This window comes from Molothrus aeneus, chromosome 13 (genome assembly GCF_037042795.1).
Source record: "Molothrus aeneus isolate 106 chromosome 13, BPBGC_Maene_1.0, whole genome shotgun sequence".
In the NCBI taxonomy this organism is placed as follows: domain Eukaryota; kingdom Metazoa; phylum Chordata; class Aves; order Passeriformes; family Icteridae; genus Molothrus; species Molothrus aeneus.
Window position 1 is genome coordinate 18,306,625 of NC_089658.1, and position 22,515 is coordinate 18,329,139.

The following is a 22,515-nucleotide window of genomic DNA, read 5'->3' on the forward strand; positions in this document are numbered from 1 at the left end:
AAGACATTTTTATTAAGCTAGAATTACTTATTCTATAAATTCAGACCTGATGAATTTCCAGCCTTAAATAGCTTATTGAGTGTGCCTTGTCAAATAAGAAGATTACACGCTGGGCTTTAGTTAACAAGATTTTTAGAAATATGAAGCACAAATATTGAAAAGCTTCAGCACGTAGCAGTGGCTGCATTGCCTGGGACTCATTCATTCTGAAGGTGTTTCTGTGATTTATTCACTGGGCTCCCTGGGAGCTGCTGGGCTGCCTCGTGTCCTGTCCCATTGCTGCGGGGTCACCGTGGTCCCCAGGTGTCCACCCAAAGGCCTGGGCACCTGTGAGTAGCCCAGGGCAGTGTCTCCACCCCTGGTGGGTGTGCAGGGCCTCTTCCAGCTGGGATTGAGCATTCCCCGGAGTCTCACTGAGCTCACCCTGCTGAGGAGCTGGGAGAAGGATGTGCAGAGCCGCTTACCTTTGCTTTACTCCAGCTTGGAATGGCAGCACTGGGTTTTCTGAGCCATCCTGCCAGTTCTGTCCTAGCCTGGTGCCTGGGGGTTTTGGCTGAGGGGAGCAGCCACATCACCTGGAGAGCTTGGATCTGTGCAGGGCTGGAAGTTTGGCTCTGCAAATGAGTACGTTGGAGAACTACACATTGAGAGAAATTCAATTTATTTTGTACAAGGTAGGATACCTTTGCACAGTGAACAAATATATTACAAATCTGTCTTGCCTTAAAAAAGTATTGCCATTTTGGTGCCTGTTTCCTAAGCTAATGCTGATATACAAGAAGGTACTTTTTTTTTGTTAGTTTTGTTGTTTTTTTCTTTTCCTGTTAAGCTCTATGCACATCATTGCATTTGGTTTCAAAATCCTGCTTTGAAAAAAAACCAAACCAAACAACTGAGCACATCTCTGCTCTCTGGAGTCTCATTGCAAACTACAGCAACACACAAACGTGGGTCAGGCCAGCAGCTCAGGCTGCTTGTGCTGGGTGCCAAGGTGGGTCCTAACAAGAGTATTCCTTATCCAACTGCCTTTCTCTTGATATTTTTGAGGTAAATCTTTCTATTCATGTATGCAAAATATATTCCTACTGGGCCTACAAAATAACTGTTTTCTTACATCTCAAATAAGGCTTTCCTGGAAAACAAAATTGCTATTGCTGATCAGCCACGGCCCCCATGCACACATGCAGCATTCGGGAAACCTCGTGGGCAGGATCCTGCAGGAGCCTGGGGGTGTCCTGGGGGTGTCCAGGCTCAGGCTGGGGGTTCAGAGCCAGCCTGACCACCTGGAGAGTGCTGGCTCCCAGGGGCAGAATGCCCAGAGCCAGGGGCTGTGATCCCAGGCATGGGGGCTGAGCCCATCTGTGGGGACACAGCTGGCTCCCACCACGGTGCTCCAAGGATCCAGGAGTATTCCCAGGGCTGGGATCCAGCTGCTGTCCCCAAGCTGGAGGGCTCCTCTTGCCAGTCCTGACCCTGCAGGTCACTCCTGGGATCGTGCTGTGAGCAAACCCACGGGGCTGGTGTCGTCCTCTTCTGCTTCCATCAGACTGGCGAATGTGCAACAGATTATTTTTTATATTTAAAAGGCAATCAACTTGCTACTTCCACGTTTGCCTAATAAAATTACATACTTAGAGTCAATACTACTTCATGCTCAAAATCTACAAGGAACTAACGGCAAGTACTCTACTTTCTAGGTCAATAGAGATTATAAATTAAAAAAAATATCATGGTGGCTCAGTCCAAAATTTTACCATGGGTCAGACCCTTGATAATTACTTCACAAACAGCTGCTGAAAAAGAAAACCCAGTTCCAGCTCCATTTAATGACATTTCAGGTAGAATCATCAATGGATAAAGTTGCACTACATGGTAATGCACATCAGATTAAGAGGTGTCATCAGTGGCATGCCGAAAGTGAATCATGAGGAGATGGTTTGGGAAGATGGGAGAGAAGCCGATGTGGCTCAGCTTTGAGAAAGGAAATGAAACCAGGGCTGGTCTGTGCAAACCTGCAGCATCCCAGGGCAGGAATTGGAGGGGCAGCAGTTTAAATTGCCTGACAGATCTGCTGGATTTATCTACCAAAAGAGAAGCTGCATAAGGAAAATCAAAGCCTACCTGTGCCAATCAACATTAAAAGTGTGGTGAGTGTGAGACTCATTGTGGAAACTCCATTTGTTAGCAAAGATCAGGGGATATTTGGAAAGATACTAAAAACTGCACAGAAAGTGTCTGTGTTAATATTCCTGAACTCAAATTCTCTGGTACTGAACATAGAGATGACAATCTCAATGCTAATTACCAAGCATGATCTGCACAGGTTGCACATGGTGATGGCAGTAAATGAGCTTTCCAGAGAGTGAAATGACAAGTTTCCCTGCTCTCATTCAGAAAATGTCCATTCCCATGACAAAGATGAAAATAAATTCCAGCGTATTCCTAGTCACCTTGTTCCTAACAGTAAAAGGTTTCTTGCTGCAGTCAGTAGAAATGTACATCCTGAAATCCTTCTACTTAGCATGTTTTTGTGGTTTATTTTACAGCAAAGCCAGGGTTAGAACACGCCACAGAGAGTTTTTGCCTGGAGCATGAAGACACCTTCCTGGGGTGATGTGCTCCAGTCCCACGTGGAGGAGGCTCTCATTAGTTCCAGGTACCCATACAAAAATGTCTTTATAAATAACATCATGCAGCAGCAGCAGTTGGCCCAAGCTGATGTCCTGTAAAGTCCTTGCCAGTCCACAGGAAAGGAAGGAATGGCTTCTCCTCTGCTTCCTCACAGTCTGTGTTGGCAGCACAGTGCCCAGTGAAGTCCATCCTCTAGGACTGCTTGTCCCAGGAAGGCCCGTGCGTGGGGCTGTGCCGGACGGGCAGCAGGTCGTAGTGCCCGGGAATGTGACTGTTCCTGGGCAGGTCATAGGGGCTCTGAAGGTAGCTGGCACTCCGGCCGCGGGCGTCTTGGACTATGCTGACAGTGGGCTCTGCGGGAGCAAGGAGAACTGGGGTGTGGTGACCAGCAGCAGTCCCAAAACTCCCGATCCTCGGGGTCCCTTCCAGCTCAGGACATCCACCACTGTGGCTCAGCTCGCCAAACCAGCCCACCAACGCTCAGGCCTTCCCCCTGCCAGTTCATCCCTGCGCCACGCCAAGCCCAGATCTGTGTGCCAGGACAGGGGAAACCAGCCTCTGCACCAACCCCCCTGTGCCACCCACTGCTTACCAACTTCGTAGATGTTTTTATTGGCTGTTGATGAAGTTGGCATTTCAGAATACGGGGACTCCCTGTGACCAGGTGATTTCATTTCCACGTAGCTGCTCTCGGAGTGTTTGCAGGTTAAAATGGGGGGGTCTTTAATGGTGGCGTATGGGTTTTCACTGCTGTTCAGGGAACAAGTGCTGGAGCTGCACACAGATTCTTTCATATAATCTGCAAAACAAGAGCAGAGTGGGTGCATTAGGATCATTAGCTTAATTAGGTTAATTACAACTGAGCCTCTGCAGGAAGGCTGGGGGGGACAGGGGGGCAGGGGATAAGGAAGATCCTTGAAGCCTCCAGCACAGACACCCGGTGCTTGTGCTCTGGGTGTTCCAAACCATTGCATCCACCACTCACTAGCAGGAAAGAAATGAAAACCTGCTCAGTACTGAAGGTTTTCCTGTGAGAGGTCCTAGCTGCCGTTTACTGCAATATTTAATTTGAGGTGGCAATCCTTTCCCTCCCTCCCCCTCATTCCTGTGGAGCCGTGTTCATCCTGCTCTGCCCCGCAGGCCCAGGCGCAGCTGCGGGCAGTTGGCTCTGCAGGCAGGAGCTGCTGCTGGGCCCTGGGCTGCTCAGCCAGCTGAGGGTGAGTCCCGGGGCTTGGGCACAGCCAGGGCCCTGTGCTGGAGTGCACGATGCTGCCACAGGCTCTGAACTGCACCAGTGCAGCCTCTGCATGTGCAGCCCCAGCCAGTTTCGGGGTTATCCAGCATCCTACAATTGGGGAATGCTTGGGTTTCCACAGAGGAGGACAAGCGTCCATCTGAGCCTCACTTTTGCTCTGCTTTTTCCCCCCTTTGCTGTAGACATCTCCTGCTCCTCTCCCCTGGGCTGGAGAGGAGGTGACAGAGGCACTACTTGGGGAGAACAAGGTTGGCATGAGAGCTGCCCGCTTGGTGACCTGGCTGGGATAGAGCAGCCTGCTGCAAGGTACAGTGCCAGTCTTGCTTTAAAAATAAAAAACAATAGAGAATAAATAGGTCTTAACATTGACATTCAAGAACGTGCCATTGCTGCTGTGTGCATCCTGCTGGGCAGTGCCAGTAATTTAGAATTAGAGCGATGCAATGAAAGATGAGGCATTTTCTTGTGCTGGGTTACAGTACAAAGGCAGATCCTGGTATATATGAAATACTCCCGGTGAAATAGGGGGACTTGCAAAATAGCTGCAATCCCAGCTGCCCCCGCTGTCTAGTATGGGAGACAAAAAGAGAAATTCAGGTTAAGAAATAGACAGACAACATGACATCACTTCTCCAAACCTCGGCTCTGAGCCTGCCAGCCCCGTCCTGCTCCCTCACGTGCCAGGTTTGCTCCACTGTGAGTGATTGTCCCTCCTTCAGCTCTGGGGATGTGTCTGTATCTGTGTGTCTGTGTGTCCATCACCCCTGGCCTGGTGCCCCTGGTCCTGGGTCAGCCCTGAGGGAGGTGCCAGGTGTTGCCTTTCTGAGCTCTGATTTCAGTGGTACCAACAAGTCTGGAGAGCCCTCAGCTCCCAGGGTCAGTGAAAGCAGCTCACTGGGAAGCTCCACTGCACACAAATAGCTGGGACCATCAGGGATGGGGAGGCTGGCAGAGGCCTGGCACCAGTGCAGTGTTTATTTAGGTAGAAAACTTAGAAACTCCTTGTCTGGCATCAGCCTGGGTGAGATGAGCAGTGCCTTTGCTTCCAAGTGAAACATGCCAGGTTTGGTACATGACAGGAGATGGGAACCAAAGCAACAGTGACATTCCCTGGCTCTTGGCTGCAGGGTTTGTCCCTGCACTGTCACCAACCCCAGCCCAGTACAAGTGAGTGGGAAACTGCCCCATCCCATCCTTCTACAGAGAGATGGGGCAGCCCTGTGAGACCAAAGGCTTCTGCACATGAGTGAGCTCAGTGTTGGCTTTTGCTGTGGATGTGACTTAAATCCAGATGTCCCAGTCTGGGATCTGTTGCTGTTAGAGGTGAGGAAACCATAGACAGACAAATGAAAGGCTCATCTTCACCTGCCAGCAGCTCACAGCTCCTGGTGGCTACGCCAGGAACGTGGAGCTCGTTAGGAGAGCCTGGACAGCCTCAGGACAGCCTGAGCCAGCTCTGCATTTTGGGGTGAGGGACGTGAAGATTATCTTCAATTTGCTTCTCTATTTCCAGCAGTGCTGCTGAGCAGATGCTTACAGGGTGAAAAGCAGGATTCCCTTTGTGCCCCAACAACTCCCTTCAAAGTGCTCCCTGTCACACCATGGCTGGGAGGGAGCAAATCAAACCAGAGCTGGGTGTAGATTCAGGAAATGTTGATTATAAAGGATTGCTGGCTGCTACAGCAAAGAGCAGAGTGAGAATTCCTCCTCCTGCAGAGCTGCAGCTGCAGGTAAATAGCTGTGTGGTTTGTTTATTGAATTGGGCACATTGGAGCTGGCAAAGGCAAAAATCCCAGCACATCAGCTGTTTTATTTCATCCAGCTCAGCTACTTTTATCTCCCTAAGCTAAAATCCACCTGTACTGCAGTTAGGGCTGACATTGCCTCCCAGGCAGGTGTCCCTCAGCCCTTCCCTTCCCAGAACCAGTTGGAAGAACCAGTGAATGCCACTCAGGCTGCCCAGACTGGTTTGGCCTCTCCCAGGAGTTGCCTTTTCCCAGGAGATGTTGAGAAACAGCATGCCTGGGACCATTCCTGCTGACGTAAACAGAGCTCTGTGTCTGCCTGGGACCAGACCTTTGCTTGGGACACAATATATTTTCTGGAGCACCAGTGGATGTTTGGGATTCTGGGTACACCAGGGAGTCATTAGCCCTCAAGAAACATTATGTGCAAGATCATGGAGGATTTAACTCTGAAGGCTGTAGAGTTATTTGTTATTAAGGTAATTTGGGGATAATTAAGAAGTCTGGCATCAATTGTCAAATTTTGTTTCATGAATTAATTTAAGCAGAACAAACATATTTAGAGATTCTCAGCCCGTGGTGCTGCAGCCATGTGTGAGCCCTGGCTGTGCTGACTCCTCATCCCTCCCTGCTGCAGGGTCCAGCTCTCATGGAGGTGAAAGCTCTGCCCCACAGTGCTGGGGCTCACTGGAAGCACTCAATCAGCTGGACTCCAGAGAAATATTGGGAATATGCTCTAATTTTGAAGTCCCTGCCTTCTGTGTTGCCTGGATACCAATCACCAGACCTTTGGAGGGTTTATTTTTGTTAGCAGGGACTGGAAACGTCCCTCCCCCAGACTGGGTTCCTCTCTTGTGTCCTGAATTTCCCCTGGCATGCTGCAGACAAGCCTTGGATGCCCCAGCCAGGTGGGAGTGCTGAGGGGAGGTGCCGTGCCCTGGTCGAAGGTGCTCTCCTGTTTAACCCTTGTTGGGATGAAGTGTCTGTGCTGGCTGCTGCCCCTAACCTGGCCAGCCCTGGCTGCTGCAGGGACAGGGACACAGCGAGGGCCCCTTGCTGCTTCTCAGAGAGCCACAGGAGTGGGGACACATCCTGTACAACGGCCAGGGGAACCTCTCTGAGCCCAGCCCTGCATCCCTGGGACCACTGCTTCTCTCTGCTGGGGATTTCCTGGCTCTTCTGCAAAGCATGGGTGTTTTTCCTTAAAATGGTTGTGCCCGAGGTCACTTCATTCCATCAGTGCAGCACTATTCATTTAAAAACCAAACCCCTAAAACCAGAAGGACTCAGCTGAAAGGAAGAGCTCAGGAATGGCATCACTGAGCACCATGCACAGGAAAGAAACTGCTCAGAAACCTGCTCTGAAAACCCTGTGCCTGGTGAGCCCCTGTCACCAGGTGCCACAGGGCTCAGGGCTGGCACTGGGACAGCCAGCCCCTCTCTGCTGCTGTCACACTCTGGCCTTGACACCTGGCAGCCCCAGACATCTGTGCCCACCCCTGGAGCTCCACAGCAGCTCAGCCACCACAGCCCTGGTGCCAGGCTGCACAGGGGACACCCCTCTGCTGGTGCCAGGCTGCACAGGGGACACCCCTCTGCTGGTGCCAGGCTGCACAGGGGACACCCCTCTGCTGGTGCCAGGCTGCACAAGGGACACCCCTCTGCTGGTGCCAGGCTGCACAGGGGACACCCCTCTGCTGGTGCCCTGCTCTGGGCACGGCCCCCAGCTCTGGTCTCCTCAGACAACTGGGGCAGCAGGAGGTTGCCCAGGTTCTCCACAGCCTGGCCTCAGCCTCAAGGCCCCTGTGCCCCTCCCTGCAAGGCTCTGTCTGGTCCAGGGCCACCAGAGACCACTTCCAACTGCAGGACAGGCTGCCCCCAGGTAGACCACACTGGTGGGAAAAGACATGGTTTTAAATTGGATGAAAGTAGCTAAAAACCAGGCACCTGCCTGCCAAGGCTTTTTGCTGACAGAATCCAATTGTTTGGGACTGGGAATTTCTTCCTCTCCATTTTCTGAGGAATGTGGTGAGTCAGGGCCTGGCAGGGCAAGGAGAGCTCACTCTGAGCATTGGGCACATTCCCAGCTCCTCCTGGGAGGAGACTCCCCTGGCACTGCCTGAGCCCAGGAATGGGCCTTCAGAGGGGCCTTGGGAACCTTCAGCCTGCTTCTGAGAGGGTAAGGCAGCTTCTCCAAGGCAGCTGCTTCTGAGAGCCCTCAGCTCCTAAGTGCCTGCAGGTGAGCTCCCAAACATACCTGGGAAGCCAGGTGTGCCCCTGTGTCCCTGCCAGTGCCAGCCCTGCCTGCCTGAGGCAGCTGAGCAGCCACAAAGAATTCCAGCTGTGGCTTCTGAGTCTGATTTTTCAATTTATAAAGAGATAAACATGTAAAGGAAATGGTTCAGATCCTAAAAATTAAGGGAAATATGTAGCAGCTGAAAATGCATTTCACTGTTCTCTGTCACTGTGATTCTTTTTCTTGCCCCACTGGTCCCTCTGGGGTGACTGTGCCCGTGGATGGGAGTTCCTCTGCATGTGCTTAAGGTACCTTTAAACTTTGTAAACACAGTAAGTTAGTTTAATCTGAGCAAGTTAATAGCTCCATGTACAGGGAACAACTAGCTCTATTATAATATGATTTTTCTTTTGAAAAAGGGAATCATTGAAGTAGCTGAAACCAGTGGATTGAGTGTTTTGTATATCATATATCGTATATATCATATATATACATAATCCATTCAATATTTTTACTTCAGCTTTATCCACAAAGACTTGGTTGTTGGTTCTTGGTTTCCTTTGGTGATTCTGTGTGGTAAGGTGATGTTCTACAAATATTGCATCCCTGTCTTTTGAAAACAGCAGCTACAAAGTGAATCTTGATCTCTAGGCCTGGCTATAAGCTGGTTAATGCTTTTTATGTGAAATAGCTTTTGATATTCCTTGTTGGCTGAGCCCAAGGTGTGGCTCTGGAACACCTGAGCCATGGCAGAGCAGGGGTCTGGCAGCAGCCCCAGGGCACTGCAGGAAGAGGCTGGGTGGTGTTTCCCTCCTTGGCTCCCTGAGGGACATTCCCAGGCCTAATTCAGATCCAGGACCTGGGCCTGAAAGCTGCCTATTCCCCAGGAGACAGATTCCTTGCTCCATCTTCTGGAGCACAAGCTCAGTGAGCTAAACCCCAGCCCAATCTGCCAGGAGCTGTGGGAACCACTGTGCCAAGTGTTCCTGTGGTCCAGATGGAACTGGAATATTGAGAATGTAAACGTGGAGCAAAGTGAAATGTAAAACCCTGGGCCCTGTGCTTGTGACTCATCTGAGATCCTGTTTAAACTGCCCTGGAGTCAGTGCCCACAAGTGCTGGTGCCAGCATGAGGGCACCTCAGCCTCAGGGAGGGCTCTTGTCAGCTCTGCTCTAAATCCCTCTCAGCAGAGGGCACGAGCAGGAGCAGCTTCTTTCCTTGGGGCTTTCCTTTAGCTCAGCATGGCCAGAGCCAAGAGCAGGGAAATGCAGCACTGTGCCACCAGCAGCTCCCCCAGAGCCCCTGTGGCTGGTGGGTCCTACCTGAGTGTGCCCTGGCCAGCTCCTCCTGCCCCTCCTGCCCTGAGCTGAGCCCTCCCTTTCTCCCTGTGCTGCAGAGCCCGTGGCCCTGGGAAGCTTTGGATCCATCATCCATGGCCCAGGAGCGCTGGGAGCCAGGCAGGCAGCTCAGGGGGTGCTGGCTCTGTCCCTCCCTGCCAGGCTCCTATCTCACCTCTTCTAGGACACCCTCCTCACACCTGGGCAGGGTTCTGCAGCTCTGGATACCATACCTTTGAAGCTTTTTTCCATTATGTATGTGTTCTGACGTCTATCCATCCCACAAGCACCTGCATAAAAATGATATATAATGGAAAACAAATAAATATTTATGTAAATTGGATTGCTTTGACTACTGAGCAGCATATATTCTTCCCTCTAAATTGTACATCAAGGCCCTCATTTAGGGAGGCTCTTAAGCACATCCTCAGCTGTAAGCACACACTCAGCTCCAGTGGGGAGTCTGTGCACGCCTGGAATTATGCATGTGCTTAAGAGTTTCCCTGGAAGGGAGAGCTCTCTACAGCAGGGTTACCAAGAACTGCCATCCATCAGGAGATCAGGATAAAAACCATCTGCTGAGCCATTCATTACTGGAATGGTGTGAAAGAAGCCTGAACATGCCCTTTCAAATCTGAGTCTGCAGGTTGTGTTGCAGCACTCTGTGACTAATTTTAGGCTTTGTTTTGTTTGTGGAGAGTGTATTGTTTAACTCACAGCCTTCGACTCTATGGTGTGCACCATCTTTTTAAATTACCTACTATCACTTTGCTGGTGAATTTGCACAGTTCAGTGACTGATGTGACAACAGTCCCTAAGTGACCACAGTGCTCTGACAGTGCAGCACCAGGAGCAGAGCTGACAGCCAACAATTCTGCCTTGTGCAGCTCCAGAGGAATTCACTGTTCCTCACAAGCTGAGACAGAAGGGGATGGGGACCTCTTCCATTTTTTCTCCCGCAAATTACCCTAGATATCAATCAAAAGGAAAATCTAATGTAAGCCTTTAAATCTTTTTAGCTATAGAGTCTGGTATTTCCTATTGACTGGGACAATCAATACAGATCTGGTTACTGAGAAACGTCCTTGTGGCCTATGGGATTCCCAGGCAAGTAACTCAGTTACACTGGGAAAAGAGCCCCACAGACAGCGTGTCCCAGAGGTGTCCCAGCTATTTGTCCTTGTGTGTCCTCTGGTCTCTGCAGAAGAGTTCTCATGGCTGTGGCAATGCTGTACCAGCCCTCTTTTCATGACATTTTCATTTTTTTTGCTAAATAAGAGAAATGACTAGATTAGACAATAAATGTGTTACTGGCACAACAAAGACAAACCAACCCTTTGCTCTGGTTCTCAGTGCCCATCCCTGAGCACAGGAAGGGGGCTGGTGGCACCAACTGGCTCCCTGGGATGGGGCTCTTCTGGCCATGAGTGACCCCCCAGTCCATGTGAGCACCTTCTGCTTTGTTTTCACCACAATCCAGTTCCCAGACTCACCCTGCTGCAGAGGGCAAGGCAGACTGGGAGCTTTGGGCAGCTCTGTCCCAGAGCAGCATGAGCTCTGTGCTCTTTCCCTGCTGTGTTCTGAGTCAGAGCCAGGAGGATGGAGCCAGTTCATCCCTTGGCCCGTGGCCACAGGGCTGGGGCTCCCCAAGGCCAGCCCTGGGGATCACATCCTCCTCCTGCCAGGGCTGAGCAAACCTCCCAGGGCAGCAGTGTCCAAGCAGCACCTGGGGCTCGCTCACCCCACAGAGCAAGGCTGGAGGAGCACTGGAGAGCTCCCAGGGCAAGGGGCTGCAGCCATGGAGAGGCAGTGGCAGGGAACAAAGGGACCAGGCTGACCCCTGGGGAGGTGCATTGCCCTTGGCAGGGCCACACAACCCCACAAAGCCCTTCCCAACCAAAAATTCCCAAAATTCCTCCTTTAGTTTTCTCTTTTATCTGCTATAATACCATGGGTTTATGACCCATTTTTTTGTATTCACTGAGTTCCTTGGGAGGTGAAATGAATAAAAGATACATTATTTTTTAAACTGCAGAAGTAGTTAATGTGGAAAAGTCCTAAACCAGCCAGGGATCTGGCACTTCAGGAAAGTCCAGGTTTAAGTTTGAAGCTAAATTATCTGCTGGGGTGAAATCAGAGTCTCAGCTGGAAATAGTTTTCCACACCTTTTGGCTTTGAGAAGAAAGTGAAGTCAGCTGTGAATCAAACTTATAGCCTTTGGTCCTCTGGAATAAATGCAGCTTTGAGTCACTCACGATGTGCTGCAAATCCCACTTTAGTGTCTGCATCCAGGACTGCTGTTAAAAAAGCATCAGAGATAAACCCAGCCCTGCCTGCAGCTGCTGTGGCCAGTGCTCCAGATAATGAGACAAGAACCTTTCCTGAGCTCAGGCGAGTGCTTTGGGAGTTTTCACCTGCTTGGGATGGGAGCTGGAAGCTGGGCTCTGCCACTGCCCAGTGCAGGCTGGACTAGAGCAAGAGGATTACTCACAGGGCAAACAATTCCAGCTCTGTAACACAGGAGAGAGAAAATGCAAGGACAAGCCATTCCCCAAAACAAGGACCAGGCTGCCTTGGGCAGGCATGACACAGGAAGGTGACAAAGCCTCTTCCTGGCACCACAGAGTCCCCAAACTCTGATGTCTCAACCCCATGTCCATGGGAATTACTTGTGCTCCTCCCCAGACTCAAATGAACACAATCAGCTCTCAGAAGGTGGAACAGGTTTTTAACTGTGGTACTTCCATGCTCGATGATGTTTAAAGTCAAGATTCCCTGGGTGACCTTATTAGACTTTTATTTTATGTTTATAATTCAAAGTTGAAGATTTAAACTATCTTCTGAAATTTTCATGAGAGGAACCTGCAGCTTTTATTGCACAACAGTAATACCAAGAAGTGAAAACTTTTTATTTGCATGTAAAAACAGCCTTGATCTGAGCAAGGATTCAATGTTGTGACAGTTAGCATGAGCAGGCATTAATTCTGGTACTGAGAAGAAAGGAAAAAAAATCTAATTTTCATCAATTGGTTTGAAAAAAGAAAAAAAGTTATCTTGGATGCAAAATGCTATGGGGAAAAATTGAGTGTTTTGCTGGAGGCTCCTTAGCTAAAGTATTTATCACTTCTAGATCATTCTTGCTGCAGAGGAATTTAGCATTGTTTGTGCTGGTAAAATAAAATGCATGAATGCAGAAGAGAGGTGGCAGATGGGGAGCTCAGGACAGCACAAGTTAAACACAAATAAAGCAAATAGTGTGCAAAAAAAGCAGCAAAATAATAAAAGGAAAATTAATGTGGTTTGAGAAGCATTTGGAAACCCTCACACACACAGCCACCTCCTTGTCACATACAGATGAGCACAACAGTGGTTCTGCAGCTTATTACACAGAAAACATTAATGGGGTTAAGGATGAAAAGATTTTGCACTGAAGCTTGACAGGTTTGTGATTTTCCTGATGCAGGGAAGAGTTATCTTTGAGTGAGGCACGGCGTGGGCCTGGGCCCAGGGCAGGATGTGATGCCTGGTGCTGCCCTGTGTTCATTCCTTTGCCATGTGAGCTGTGAGACAGTTGACCTTAAAAATCCCATAATACCCCCTAATGCTGCACTTTCCCTCCTCCTGCATATTTTCAGTGAGATGTTACTAATCCCATGAAAGGAAAGGGCAAAAGCTTTGGGCCACTCATGAGCCAAATTCAGAGTGCTCAGATAGGAAAACAAATAGCATCCAAAGCACTAAATCTGGGCAGGATTTGAGCTAAGAGCTGCTAAAAACCCTGTTAAAAGTCAAGCCAGGAAGAATAAACTCAGAACAGGCAATTACACTTCACTCTTGGCTTGGTTGCACTGGCTGGTGGTTCAGAATTGCCACGGAATGATTTACTGGGAGATAATGGAGCATTGCACACCCCAGCTCCCACAGAGGCTCCACACCTTCATCAAGATGCCACTATTTAGTGCTAAGCTTTATTAAGCATGAAAGGAAAAAAAAAAAAAGAGCCAAATTTGAATTTTTAATGTCCTGAGTTAGTCCTTAAAAAAACATTTATAGAGAAGATGATAGTGATTCAACACAGCAACCTTGGAAGGGAGACTAAAATGAATATTGACTTTGCTTTCCCAGCCTGTGGTTTGTGGTAAAGGAAATAATTTTTAATTCTCTATCTTTCACTACTGGCAATTCTGATCGTGAACTAAAGACAACACCAATATTCCTCATTATTGTTAATGCCTTTATGAAAGGCTGATTTGGATTTGGAATTGCTCTAAAGTCTACTAAAGTGATTAAAGTGTTTAAAAATTACTGACCTAGTTCATTCAGATAGCTGTAGGGTCTCCAGTCTGCAGTTTCTCTGTCAAGGATTTTGTTACTGAGCTGTTCAAAAAGTATGATAATGGGTTAATGCTGGAAGAGACAGACAGTTCCCACCCCAGACTACAGCCCAAGGATGTCAGGAATAAAAATGGGAGGTGACTCCTGCCTTGGCCTCAGCATCTCAGCCCTTTATCTGTGTGAGTTGGACAGCTGTTCACTAGCATTAGGGAAAATCACAAAGGAAAGTCACTTCACCAAGCCATGAACACAAACATGCTGGAGAGCACAGGATTTCCTTTGGAACCACGACTGGGATGCCTGTGGATGTGGGGTGACACTCCAAAGTAACCCATGGAGATGGATGGATCACACCCCTACACCAGCATGCACAGAGGGGCAGCCTGGAGCTGGGGGTGCAGGGGCCACGAGTTCTCTCAATTCAAGGAAAATCACTTTGGCAATGATGGAGCACAAAGGCCCCTGTGCATCTGCCAGCAAAGAGGAGAGTCCAGGGCTGCTCTGCAGGTGCTGCTGCTGGGACAGCACCTCCCAGAGTGGGCAGTGAGAGGAGAGGGGCCTCTGCACGGCCCCACTGCGCTGGGACAGGGCAGAGGGGGCTCCACAGATGAGTGGTCACCAGCTGAGCCCTGCAGGGCGGTCTGGGAATAGCTGTAGCTGCTAAAACTGCTGAGCTTTCCTCCTCACATTGTTCCCTTGAAAGCCACACCTGCTGGAATACAGCTGGTCCAGAGGAAGTGTCAATTCAAGAGCAAATCCCAGCCTTGTTTCTGAAAAGGTATGAAGCCATCACTGCCCTCCTGTGTCTGCTTCCAGACTGGGAAGCCTCCTGCTGTGTTTGGAAGCATTCAGCTCAGCTATTTTACTGGATTTACAAGAAAATGCTAAACAAAAACGAGGTTAAAATTGAAAGAGAGTATTCAAAATTACCACATTTCATCTTTCCTGATCTACCATTCTTTTTTGCTTAGCTGTCTTAATAGGTTTTTAGACTTGGAACAAAACCCTCCAGTGATGTGTTGATGCCTACTGGGATATTGAATCCCAGCTGGGGCCCAGCACCTACAGCCACATTCCAAGGGCATTTTCTCCCCTCCACAGTCCCTTCCAACAGCCCTCAGTGCCGCTGCCACCCCACCTTGGGCTACAGCATCCTTGTGTCGTCCCTGTGCCCGCAGTGCTCCCGCTGTCCCTGGCACCGAGGAAGCTCTGCAGGAAATCAGGAGAGCCCAGGAGTCGTTTCCTGATCATCCAGCAGCTCCCTGTGCTTCCCAAACTGGGAATGGAAACACAGACAGCAGAGGCAGGGATGGATGGATGGATGGATGAGGGAAGGGATGGATGAGGGATGGATGGGGCAGTTGGACAGCCCAGCAGTGGCAGGGGCATGAAGAGCAGATCCATTTGGAATGTGGTCACTGGGAGGAATTCAACCCTTGGCACCATCAGTTCTCCTCAGCAGAGCTCACAGCTTCATTCTTCTCTTCAAAACTTGCAGCCAGAACACAAATGCTGATTTTTCAACCCAGCTGCACCACTTAGAGCACATTTATTAAAGTCTTGGGGTTTCTATTAAAAGATGTGGCTTTGCAGGATTTATAAATCAGCTCACAAACCTAAAATTTTGGCATGAAGAGCTACGGGCTAGAATTGATTTTTTTAAATGAAATGATTTGGGGACATTTCTAAGTTTTTCTGAATGCAATTTTCCTGAATGTGATTATAGCTATCTCTTTGTGCTACTATCATTTCTTAGCACACTATAATTTGTTAACTTTTTTTTTTTAAGATAGAAAATACTTCAATTTTTACTGTGAAGCAAAATTGCTTTTCTGGAGGAAGAAATCCTTCATAGTAAATTTATCCATTAAAATTCCAGGCTGGTAATTTTAGCAATTTGGTTAAAACTACCTCATATCTGGCAACGTTTCCTTTAAGATCAACGAGATACCAGCCTGAGTAAACAAAGTCATTATCTGCCTGTCTGAAACAGCTGGATAGATGACAGTGGCCACTTGATCACCACCAGCCATTTGTCAATGCCCAGGTTTTTAAGTCCATGGTGATTAGGCAAAGAAGTGCTGTCAGGAATTCCATCATACCTTTATCCTGCAGGAGTGCAATCAATAATTTGACATTTATTTCCCTAAATACTGACTTCAGATCTTCCTGGTCCAAGCCTGTGTTGCTCAGTTTTAGATGCCCATCCTCAACATGCTGCAGCCATTCTGTATTTGCAGTCCTCCTTTTTCTTGGGCAAGTTTTAGTCAGAGATACTTAAATGGTACTTTCTGTACTGAATGCCTTTTTATTAGCTGGGTGACATCCAGTCAGACCATTTCCAGTGACCTCTGTTTTGCATCTTCTAATTTTGTGTGAAGTCTTTGGTAGAATTTAGGACTTCCTTTAATAGATGTGAAACTGCTGGCTTTAAAAAAATCAGGACACCTAATAGCAATTGATTTTTATGATGTCTGTAGAAACCAACACCTGGACTTTTGCTGCGATGCTGGAAGGGAATGAAGGTGGAATTATGAGCTTTGCAAAAGCTCAAGGTGAGAATCCTCCATTTTGCAGCAGCCTCATCCTTTACACAGAGTATTCTTCATGAACTTTGCAGAGCTTGGTAAGAGAGATTTGTTTTTACTCCATGTACTTAGTTCAAAAACTCAGACACAAAGCTGGCATTGAAGCCCTGAGAGGGATTCTGTGAGTGGTCCTGCCAAACACCCTCTGCACAAAACAGGTCCTCAGCATCTGAAATCTGGTCTGTGGTTCAGCAATGAGAGCTCTGATCTGAAGACACAGTATGGAGGTAAGTAATCTCCATTTATCTGCTTTGGAAATTTGTGGTAATTCTGTGGCAAAAGGTCCTTGGTAACTTGCAGCATCATTACTAGCTGGTGCTGCACATGTCATGAGAAAAAAAAGCCAAACCTACTTGTAGGAGCTCATAAGCAAAGGTCAGGGTTTGGCTTCAGTTAAAGCCACAGTAAAACATCTCTTGGCTCCAATGGTTCCAGCATTTCCCCCGAGCTGACTTGCCAAGCTCTCTCCCATGGGAAGAGCAATTACTTGTGGCAAAGTGCTGGGAGTTAAAAGCCTGCACTGAGATGCTGGAGCCACCTCCTGAACCTCAGAGCTGCAGATCCATTCTTGGGGTCCTTGCACAGAGATAAAGCTCAGCCCTGCAAGCTCCTGCTGGCACCTGGCACAGGCTTGGGGACAGGACTGCAAGGGCTTGGATCCCCCAGTCTGTGTGTCCAGCTGCCTTTTACTGCAAACACCCAGGCACACAATCCCTCAGAGAGCTGATCAAGCTCCATTTTAACAGTAATCAGATTTCTTTGTCCCATTAGTCTTCCTGGGAAGCTATTCCAAAATCTCACTGATCTGGTGGTAGAAATCTAATTTCCAGCTTCGATGCATTCATGGCCAGTTCATCCTCATTTGTTCTCGAGCCAGCTCTGTCATCTCACTTAAATAGCTCTCCTCCCTCCTCGTGTTTACCTTGCTGTATTTATAGATGGCAATCATGCTCCCCCTCAGCGTTCATTTTGCCAGATAAAAGCAGCCAAGCCTTTTTTCAGTCTCTTCTGATAGGCTCCCCCTTATCCTCCCACTTGTTTTCCTCCTGCCTGTGTTCCAGTCTGTGCTCCACTGGCACAACCCCAGCCCCAAACACACTGGGGAGGGTTTGATGCCTCCACTGGTGCTTGTCTCTCAGCAGCTCCAATGGTTCACCTTCAGGACCTGAGCAGTGGCCAAGTGTGTGTCTGGCAGAGGGGGCATGAGGAGGTGAGATCCTTCCCCCGGCTGAAACCTGGCCCTGCTCCCATCCTGTGCAGACAGGCCCGTGTCACAAACTGTCCCCAGTGCAGGGCTGGGCCCTTCAGCTCCTGCTAAAGCCTCACCCACCTCCTTCCCTCCAGAGGTGCCACCCTGGGAGCTGCAGCAGGGTCGGTACACAGTGCTGGCAGCCCCCAGGCAGGGATCCTGGAGATGGGAGAGGAGAGCAGGAAGGAAACAGGAATGATATGTGTAGGGTTGGGGGAGAAAAGAGAATAGGAACAGGGACATGGGAAATAAAAAAGATAATAAGAGTGGAGAGATCACCAAGAGGGGAGAAAAGGCAAAACACAGAAAGAAAGGGCAGGGAAGCACAGGAGAGAAAACTCTCCCCAGATTGGAGCAGGGCTCCCAGCTGTCCTGCCTTTGTGCTTTGCCCAGCCTCTGAGACAGGAATGGCTCCAGCCCAGCGCCCCCAGGCCTGATCTCCTTGGAGCACAGGGAGGAAACACATCTCGGGTCTGGCTCAGCACTTCAGACATTCCTCTGCCATTGTTTTTTCATTTTGCATCTGTGCTGGCTCCTTTGTGACCCCAGCTGGCACTCCAAAGAAATGAATCCTCCAAGTACAACTTGTGCACATTTCTCTGCAGAAAGTGAGAATGGCACCAGGCAAACTGATTTGGAAATGAACTCGTTAAGGCAGCTATTAGGGCTTTATATGCTCCTTTGTCTTACTTGGCTGCAGAGCTGCAGACAGACAAAGTGTATTTTTGGCCATCCTCAGCTATTCAGCACTGCAAAGCATTCTCATTAATAAGTGAGATGGTGGGAGATCTAAAGGCAATATCAGGCCATATATTTTGATAAATACCCTGAAAATACCACTTCTATTGGTCTTTCAGTGATTATCAGGACAACCTGACTGACTACAATGGCCAGAGCTGCAGCAGGGGGAGCAGCTTCCAGGCGAGTCCCAAAGCACCACTTGGGGATTAAACCTTTCCAGCAGCTTAATTTTTGAAGTAGTTCTGTGAGAAGATGGCACTGCAGGCTGGGAATCCAGGATAGGTGCTGGCTTTGACCTTTTCTGAATTGATTTAAATTTTTGCAAAAGGATTAGTGGTCCAGACGGACGCTCATCCTAAATTTGACATTATGAGCATTTGCACTTTCAATTTGGGGAGCAAAAATTCATGATGCAAGGGGACCATCTACATGAAAAAACATATTTACACATCTGTCTAAGCATTTCTCTGAGAAATCTCTGGAGCCAGCCTTTTTATTACATTTTAATGAGATTTTCTTTTAACAACTAAGAAATTACTTACAGGAACACATGTAGAGATATTTTTGCCTGTCCTGTACAATGGTGTCTTTTTTGCATTAATCTTGTTCATATGGCATTCCAGTGAATAGTTACATTTGGATTAAGGTGACACAGCCTGAAATACCATCATTTTTAAAGCTGACAACCTTGATGAAATCAACTGCATTTCCTTTTTGCCCTGCTCCCTCTGCTTTGCCTCACCTGGGCTTATTAAGGCTCCAAAGGAGGAGCTGTTTTACCATTTGCCACATCTAAATTTACTGCTAAAGTGCTGAATTGAGTCAGTGTTGTTCGTGAATGGTCTGAGGGAATCAATTGCAACAAATGATAAGGCAAGTGCTCCTGGATGTTCCAGTGAGAGGGTTGGAATAGCTCTGCTGGAGAGCCAGGAGTGACAGCAGAGCTCCCAGAATGTCCCTGCACGAGTCCTCAAAAGCACTCCAGGGACCTTCTTGCACCTTTCTGCTTGTCTGTGTCAGCAGGGAATTTGTGTGTCTGATGTGGGAAACAATGAAACAGCAAAGAGAGATTACTGATTAATGCTTCATTGATTTACTGGTGTTGTGTTAATGGATAATTATATTTATTGAGATATTTATCTCTTCTGAGAAGCAAACATACCTCAGAGTTGCTAAAGACACCAAGCCTTGCTGACCCAGACAGGGTGAGACTCCAGTTCCCATTCCCAGAGACTGGGAAGATACAGGAAGGGGAAATCCAACCTTTCAGTGTCTGGGACATCAGGAATGCTACCCTGGAGTTTGAAGTAGTGCTGGCAGACAACAGGGCCCCAGAGGCATTGCTCTGCTTGATTTCCTTGAACTGATAAGAACATTGCTGCAGTGGGGTGGGGTAATATCTACCTTACAGGAGCTGTTTCCATCCAGATTACTGGGAAAGAAGCGTGAAGTCACCCCACATGAGAGAGTGTGGTAGCTTGGATTGGAAAAACAGTGAACACTGCTGCTACCCTGGGATATATCTGGGAAGAAAACAAGTCAGCACAAGATACTTTGGAAGCCACAACAGTTCTTAAGAAACTGAAAACATGGTAGAGACAATCTAGTTTAGAAATCTTTGTTGGAGTACTGGGTGTTCTAAAACATCTGCAGATGCAATCTATCCTGCATTATGGTGTGAAGCTCTTGACTATTAGCATTAAATATAAGAGAAAAAACCAAAATACTTTAATAATACAGTGTTCTCTTCCTGAAGGTGTTAATAAAGTAATTCCTGACAGTCCAGCTGCTTTGCAGGTGAGGGGAGGGAGGCAGAACTCAGGAAATGCATGGGCTGCAACACAGCTGCCTCCTTGGTTTAACCTATGGAAGAGCCCCTGGGCAGTCTTGGACTTGAAACAAATGAAACCTTTTTGTTACAAAACCTGGAGTAATGTTAGAAATCAAGGTGCTATAACTGTACCAAGGAGTCCAAAACGCTTTCTATTGTGTGTAAAGGCTTTTCAAAAACCAAAGCTGGAGCCCTGAAAGGCAAACCTGGGCAGTTACACTGTATGCTCAGAGACATTTTATCTATTTCCTCAATTTAAGTTATAAACACATTTACCAAGCAGAATAATTTACCAAGAAAAGCATCATATTTATAGTGGCAGTTCTAATGAAAACATCAATCCCAATCTGGTTCCAGCTGCATAACAAATAGGTACATGTTTCAAAGTACCATCAGGAGAAGAGATGGAAAATTCCAACTGGAGCAGCATCATTTAAACAACGAGGCCCTGTAAGGAGCAAATGAAGGGGCTTTGCTAAGGCATGGGCTCAAAGTGCAGGCAGAGAGGTTGGTTGTGGGGAGCACCTTCATGTCAAAGGGAAATGAAGTGCTGGGCTGGCTGCTTGAGCCCATCTCCACCTTTACTGGAGCCTGGCAGCCGTGGGTGAGGAAGGACAGGGACCTGGGGTCCCCAGCCACCATCACCTCCTCTCCTTGCCCTCTGCATTCGCCTCACTCTGAACATGCACTTTGCTTTGCTGACATCTTGTGGAGATCTAGATTGAGCCTAATTTACTGCAGAATATCCTGTTTCCAAGAAGTGGGTTTATCTGCAGGGTGTCTCTTACATAAGGGCTGTGGCTCAGGGCTCAGGGGAAGCTGCTCCTGCATGTGCAGCTCTGACCAAGCACTGCTTTTCTGCTGAAACATGCAATGAGATTTTCGAGGTCAGCTCTGTTTTGTGGTAAGTGCAGAGCCTTTGAGTCCCAGCTGTTTTGCAGAGTTGCTGCTGGCAAATGATCTCAGATCAGGATGTGATTCCAGAGCTGAGGTCTTTGCATTGAACATCTGTCAGCCAGGCTGCCAGGGCTCTGCCATCTCCCCCAGCTACAACTCTGTGACCTTCACAATCAAACCAACAGGAAACACATCTCTCTTGGGGTCTGCCAGTGGGAACTGGGGCTGGAACCCACCCCTCATGTCAGTGTGTGCCCCCCACCAAACAGCCTTGAGCCTGCTCAGGGGCCTTGGCTCAAGGGCCCCTCCTCCCTCCCCACAGCTCACGGTTCCAGTTAAACAGGACACTTGGATCTGTGTCTCTGTGCTCTGAGAGTGTTGGTGGAGTCACCTCTGCCTTCTCCCTTCCCTTACCCACTGGCTGTGGGCCAGGAGCAGCTGGAAGGAAGAGCAGGACCCTGTGGCTCCGCAGTGGGGTTTGAGGTCCCCGCCGATGTCACCGGGAGCCACCTGAGACAAGGTGAGTTCTCAGCTGGCTGGAGCTTGTTCTCTGCACCCAAAATGAGCTGCAATAAACCTCTACCAGAGTCCTCTACTACTTAGCACAGTGCTGAATTAATGATTCTGAGCTTGTACACATCCCCCAAAATCCTTTTCTTCCCCCCCTTGCACGCAGCACCCTGAACTCAGAATTATTCCTGCTACACAGTTCCCTCTGGTTGATACTTAAGTAGCCACCCAGGCTGATTTACCTTGATAGCACAGTCCATTTTCTACACATTTATTCATGAAGCTCTTGTAACTGCTGGCTGGAAATACATCAAATACAAATCTAATGCTATCCCTGTTTAAAAACAACCAACAACAACAACAAAAAAAACCCAACCCACAAAAAATCTCTCTATTCCCAAAGGTGAGAATTTTATTCTGGTCTGAACAGTAAGTAAAGACTTAAATGCCCAAAGGAAAGGGAATTAGACTGAGCTCCTGCTCTGAGCCTGGGGTGCCACAGAGAGCATCAGTCCCCATTCTGCAGGACAGTATTGTGGAAACTGGGCACCAGCCCAGCCACAAAAAAGGGAATAAGTGAGCACTCTGCAGTAAATACAAACCCAGACTTCTCAACTGCTAAATGGAGCTGCTTCCTTCTCTTTGTGTGGGTCTTCTCTGCCCACACAGTGTCAGGGAGACGGCTGAAGGCTCCAAACAGGAGGGTTCACTCTGCCACCTCCCACCACCCATCATCTGCAGATCATTTCTGGAAGTCTCTTGTCTAGGCTTCAGGATCCATGATGCTTTATTTGTGTTAAGCTTTGCTTAGCTCTTGGCTCTCAGCAGAGGATTCACCCCTATCAGAAAGTTTGCTAAGACCTTGACAAGACCTCAAACATCAGAGTTCAGCCCATGGCCAAGTCTTTGTGAAAGTCCCACGAAGGAATCTCTGCTGTTCTCCAGCACTGCCACACAGTTTTCCCTTCTGGCCCCATCTCCTTGAACTAAACAACCTGCACTTCAAAATCTTTTTTGGATGTAGGCCACTCTCAGGCTGGGGAGCACCATTTTGATTTCAGGCTTATTTGGGAAAATTTGCTCTTGGATCCATGTGCTGTGGATAAGCCCTCCCAGAACAGGTGGTTTTCTTCTCCTCTGGCTGCTGGGCAAAGTGTGT

At 48.4% G+C, this 22,515-nt stretch overlaps 1 protein-coding gene across 1 annotated transcript in view; it reads right to left on the reverse strand.

Annotated features, from left to right (window-relative positions):
• Positions 1-644: 644 nt before the first annotated feature.
• MEGF11 (multiple EGF like domains 11) overlaps positions 645-22,515 on the reverse strand; it is a 196,115-nt gene continuing 174,244 nt past the window's right edge. Inside the window, exons 21-25 of the mRNA XM_066559110.1 lie at positions 19,523-19,641; positions 13,516-13,582; positions 9,439-9,495; positions 3,224-3,430; positions 645-2,984 (exon numbers count right to left, since the gene is read on the reverse strand). Coding sequence (XP_066415207.1) covers positions 2,824-2,984; positions 3,224-3,430; positions 9,439-9,495; positions 13,516-13,582; positions 19,523-19,641 — 611 coding nt within the window. The 3' untranslated portion in view covers positions 645-2,823. The remainder of the gene's footprint in view (positions 2,985-3,223; positions 3,431-9,438; positions 9,496-13,515; positions 13,583-19,522; positions 19,642-22,515) is intronic.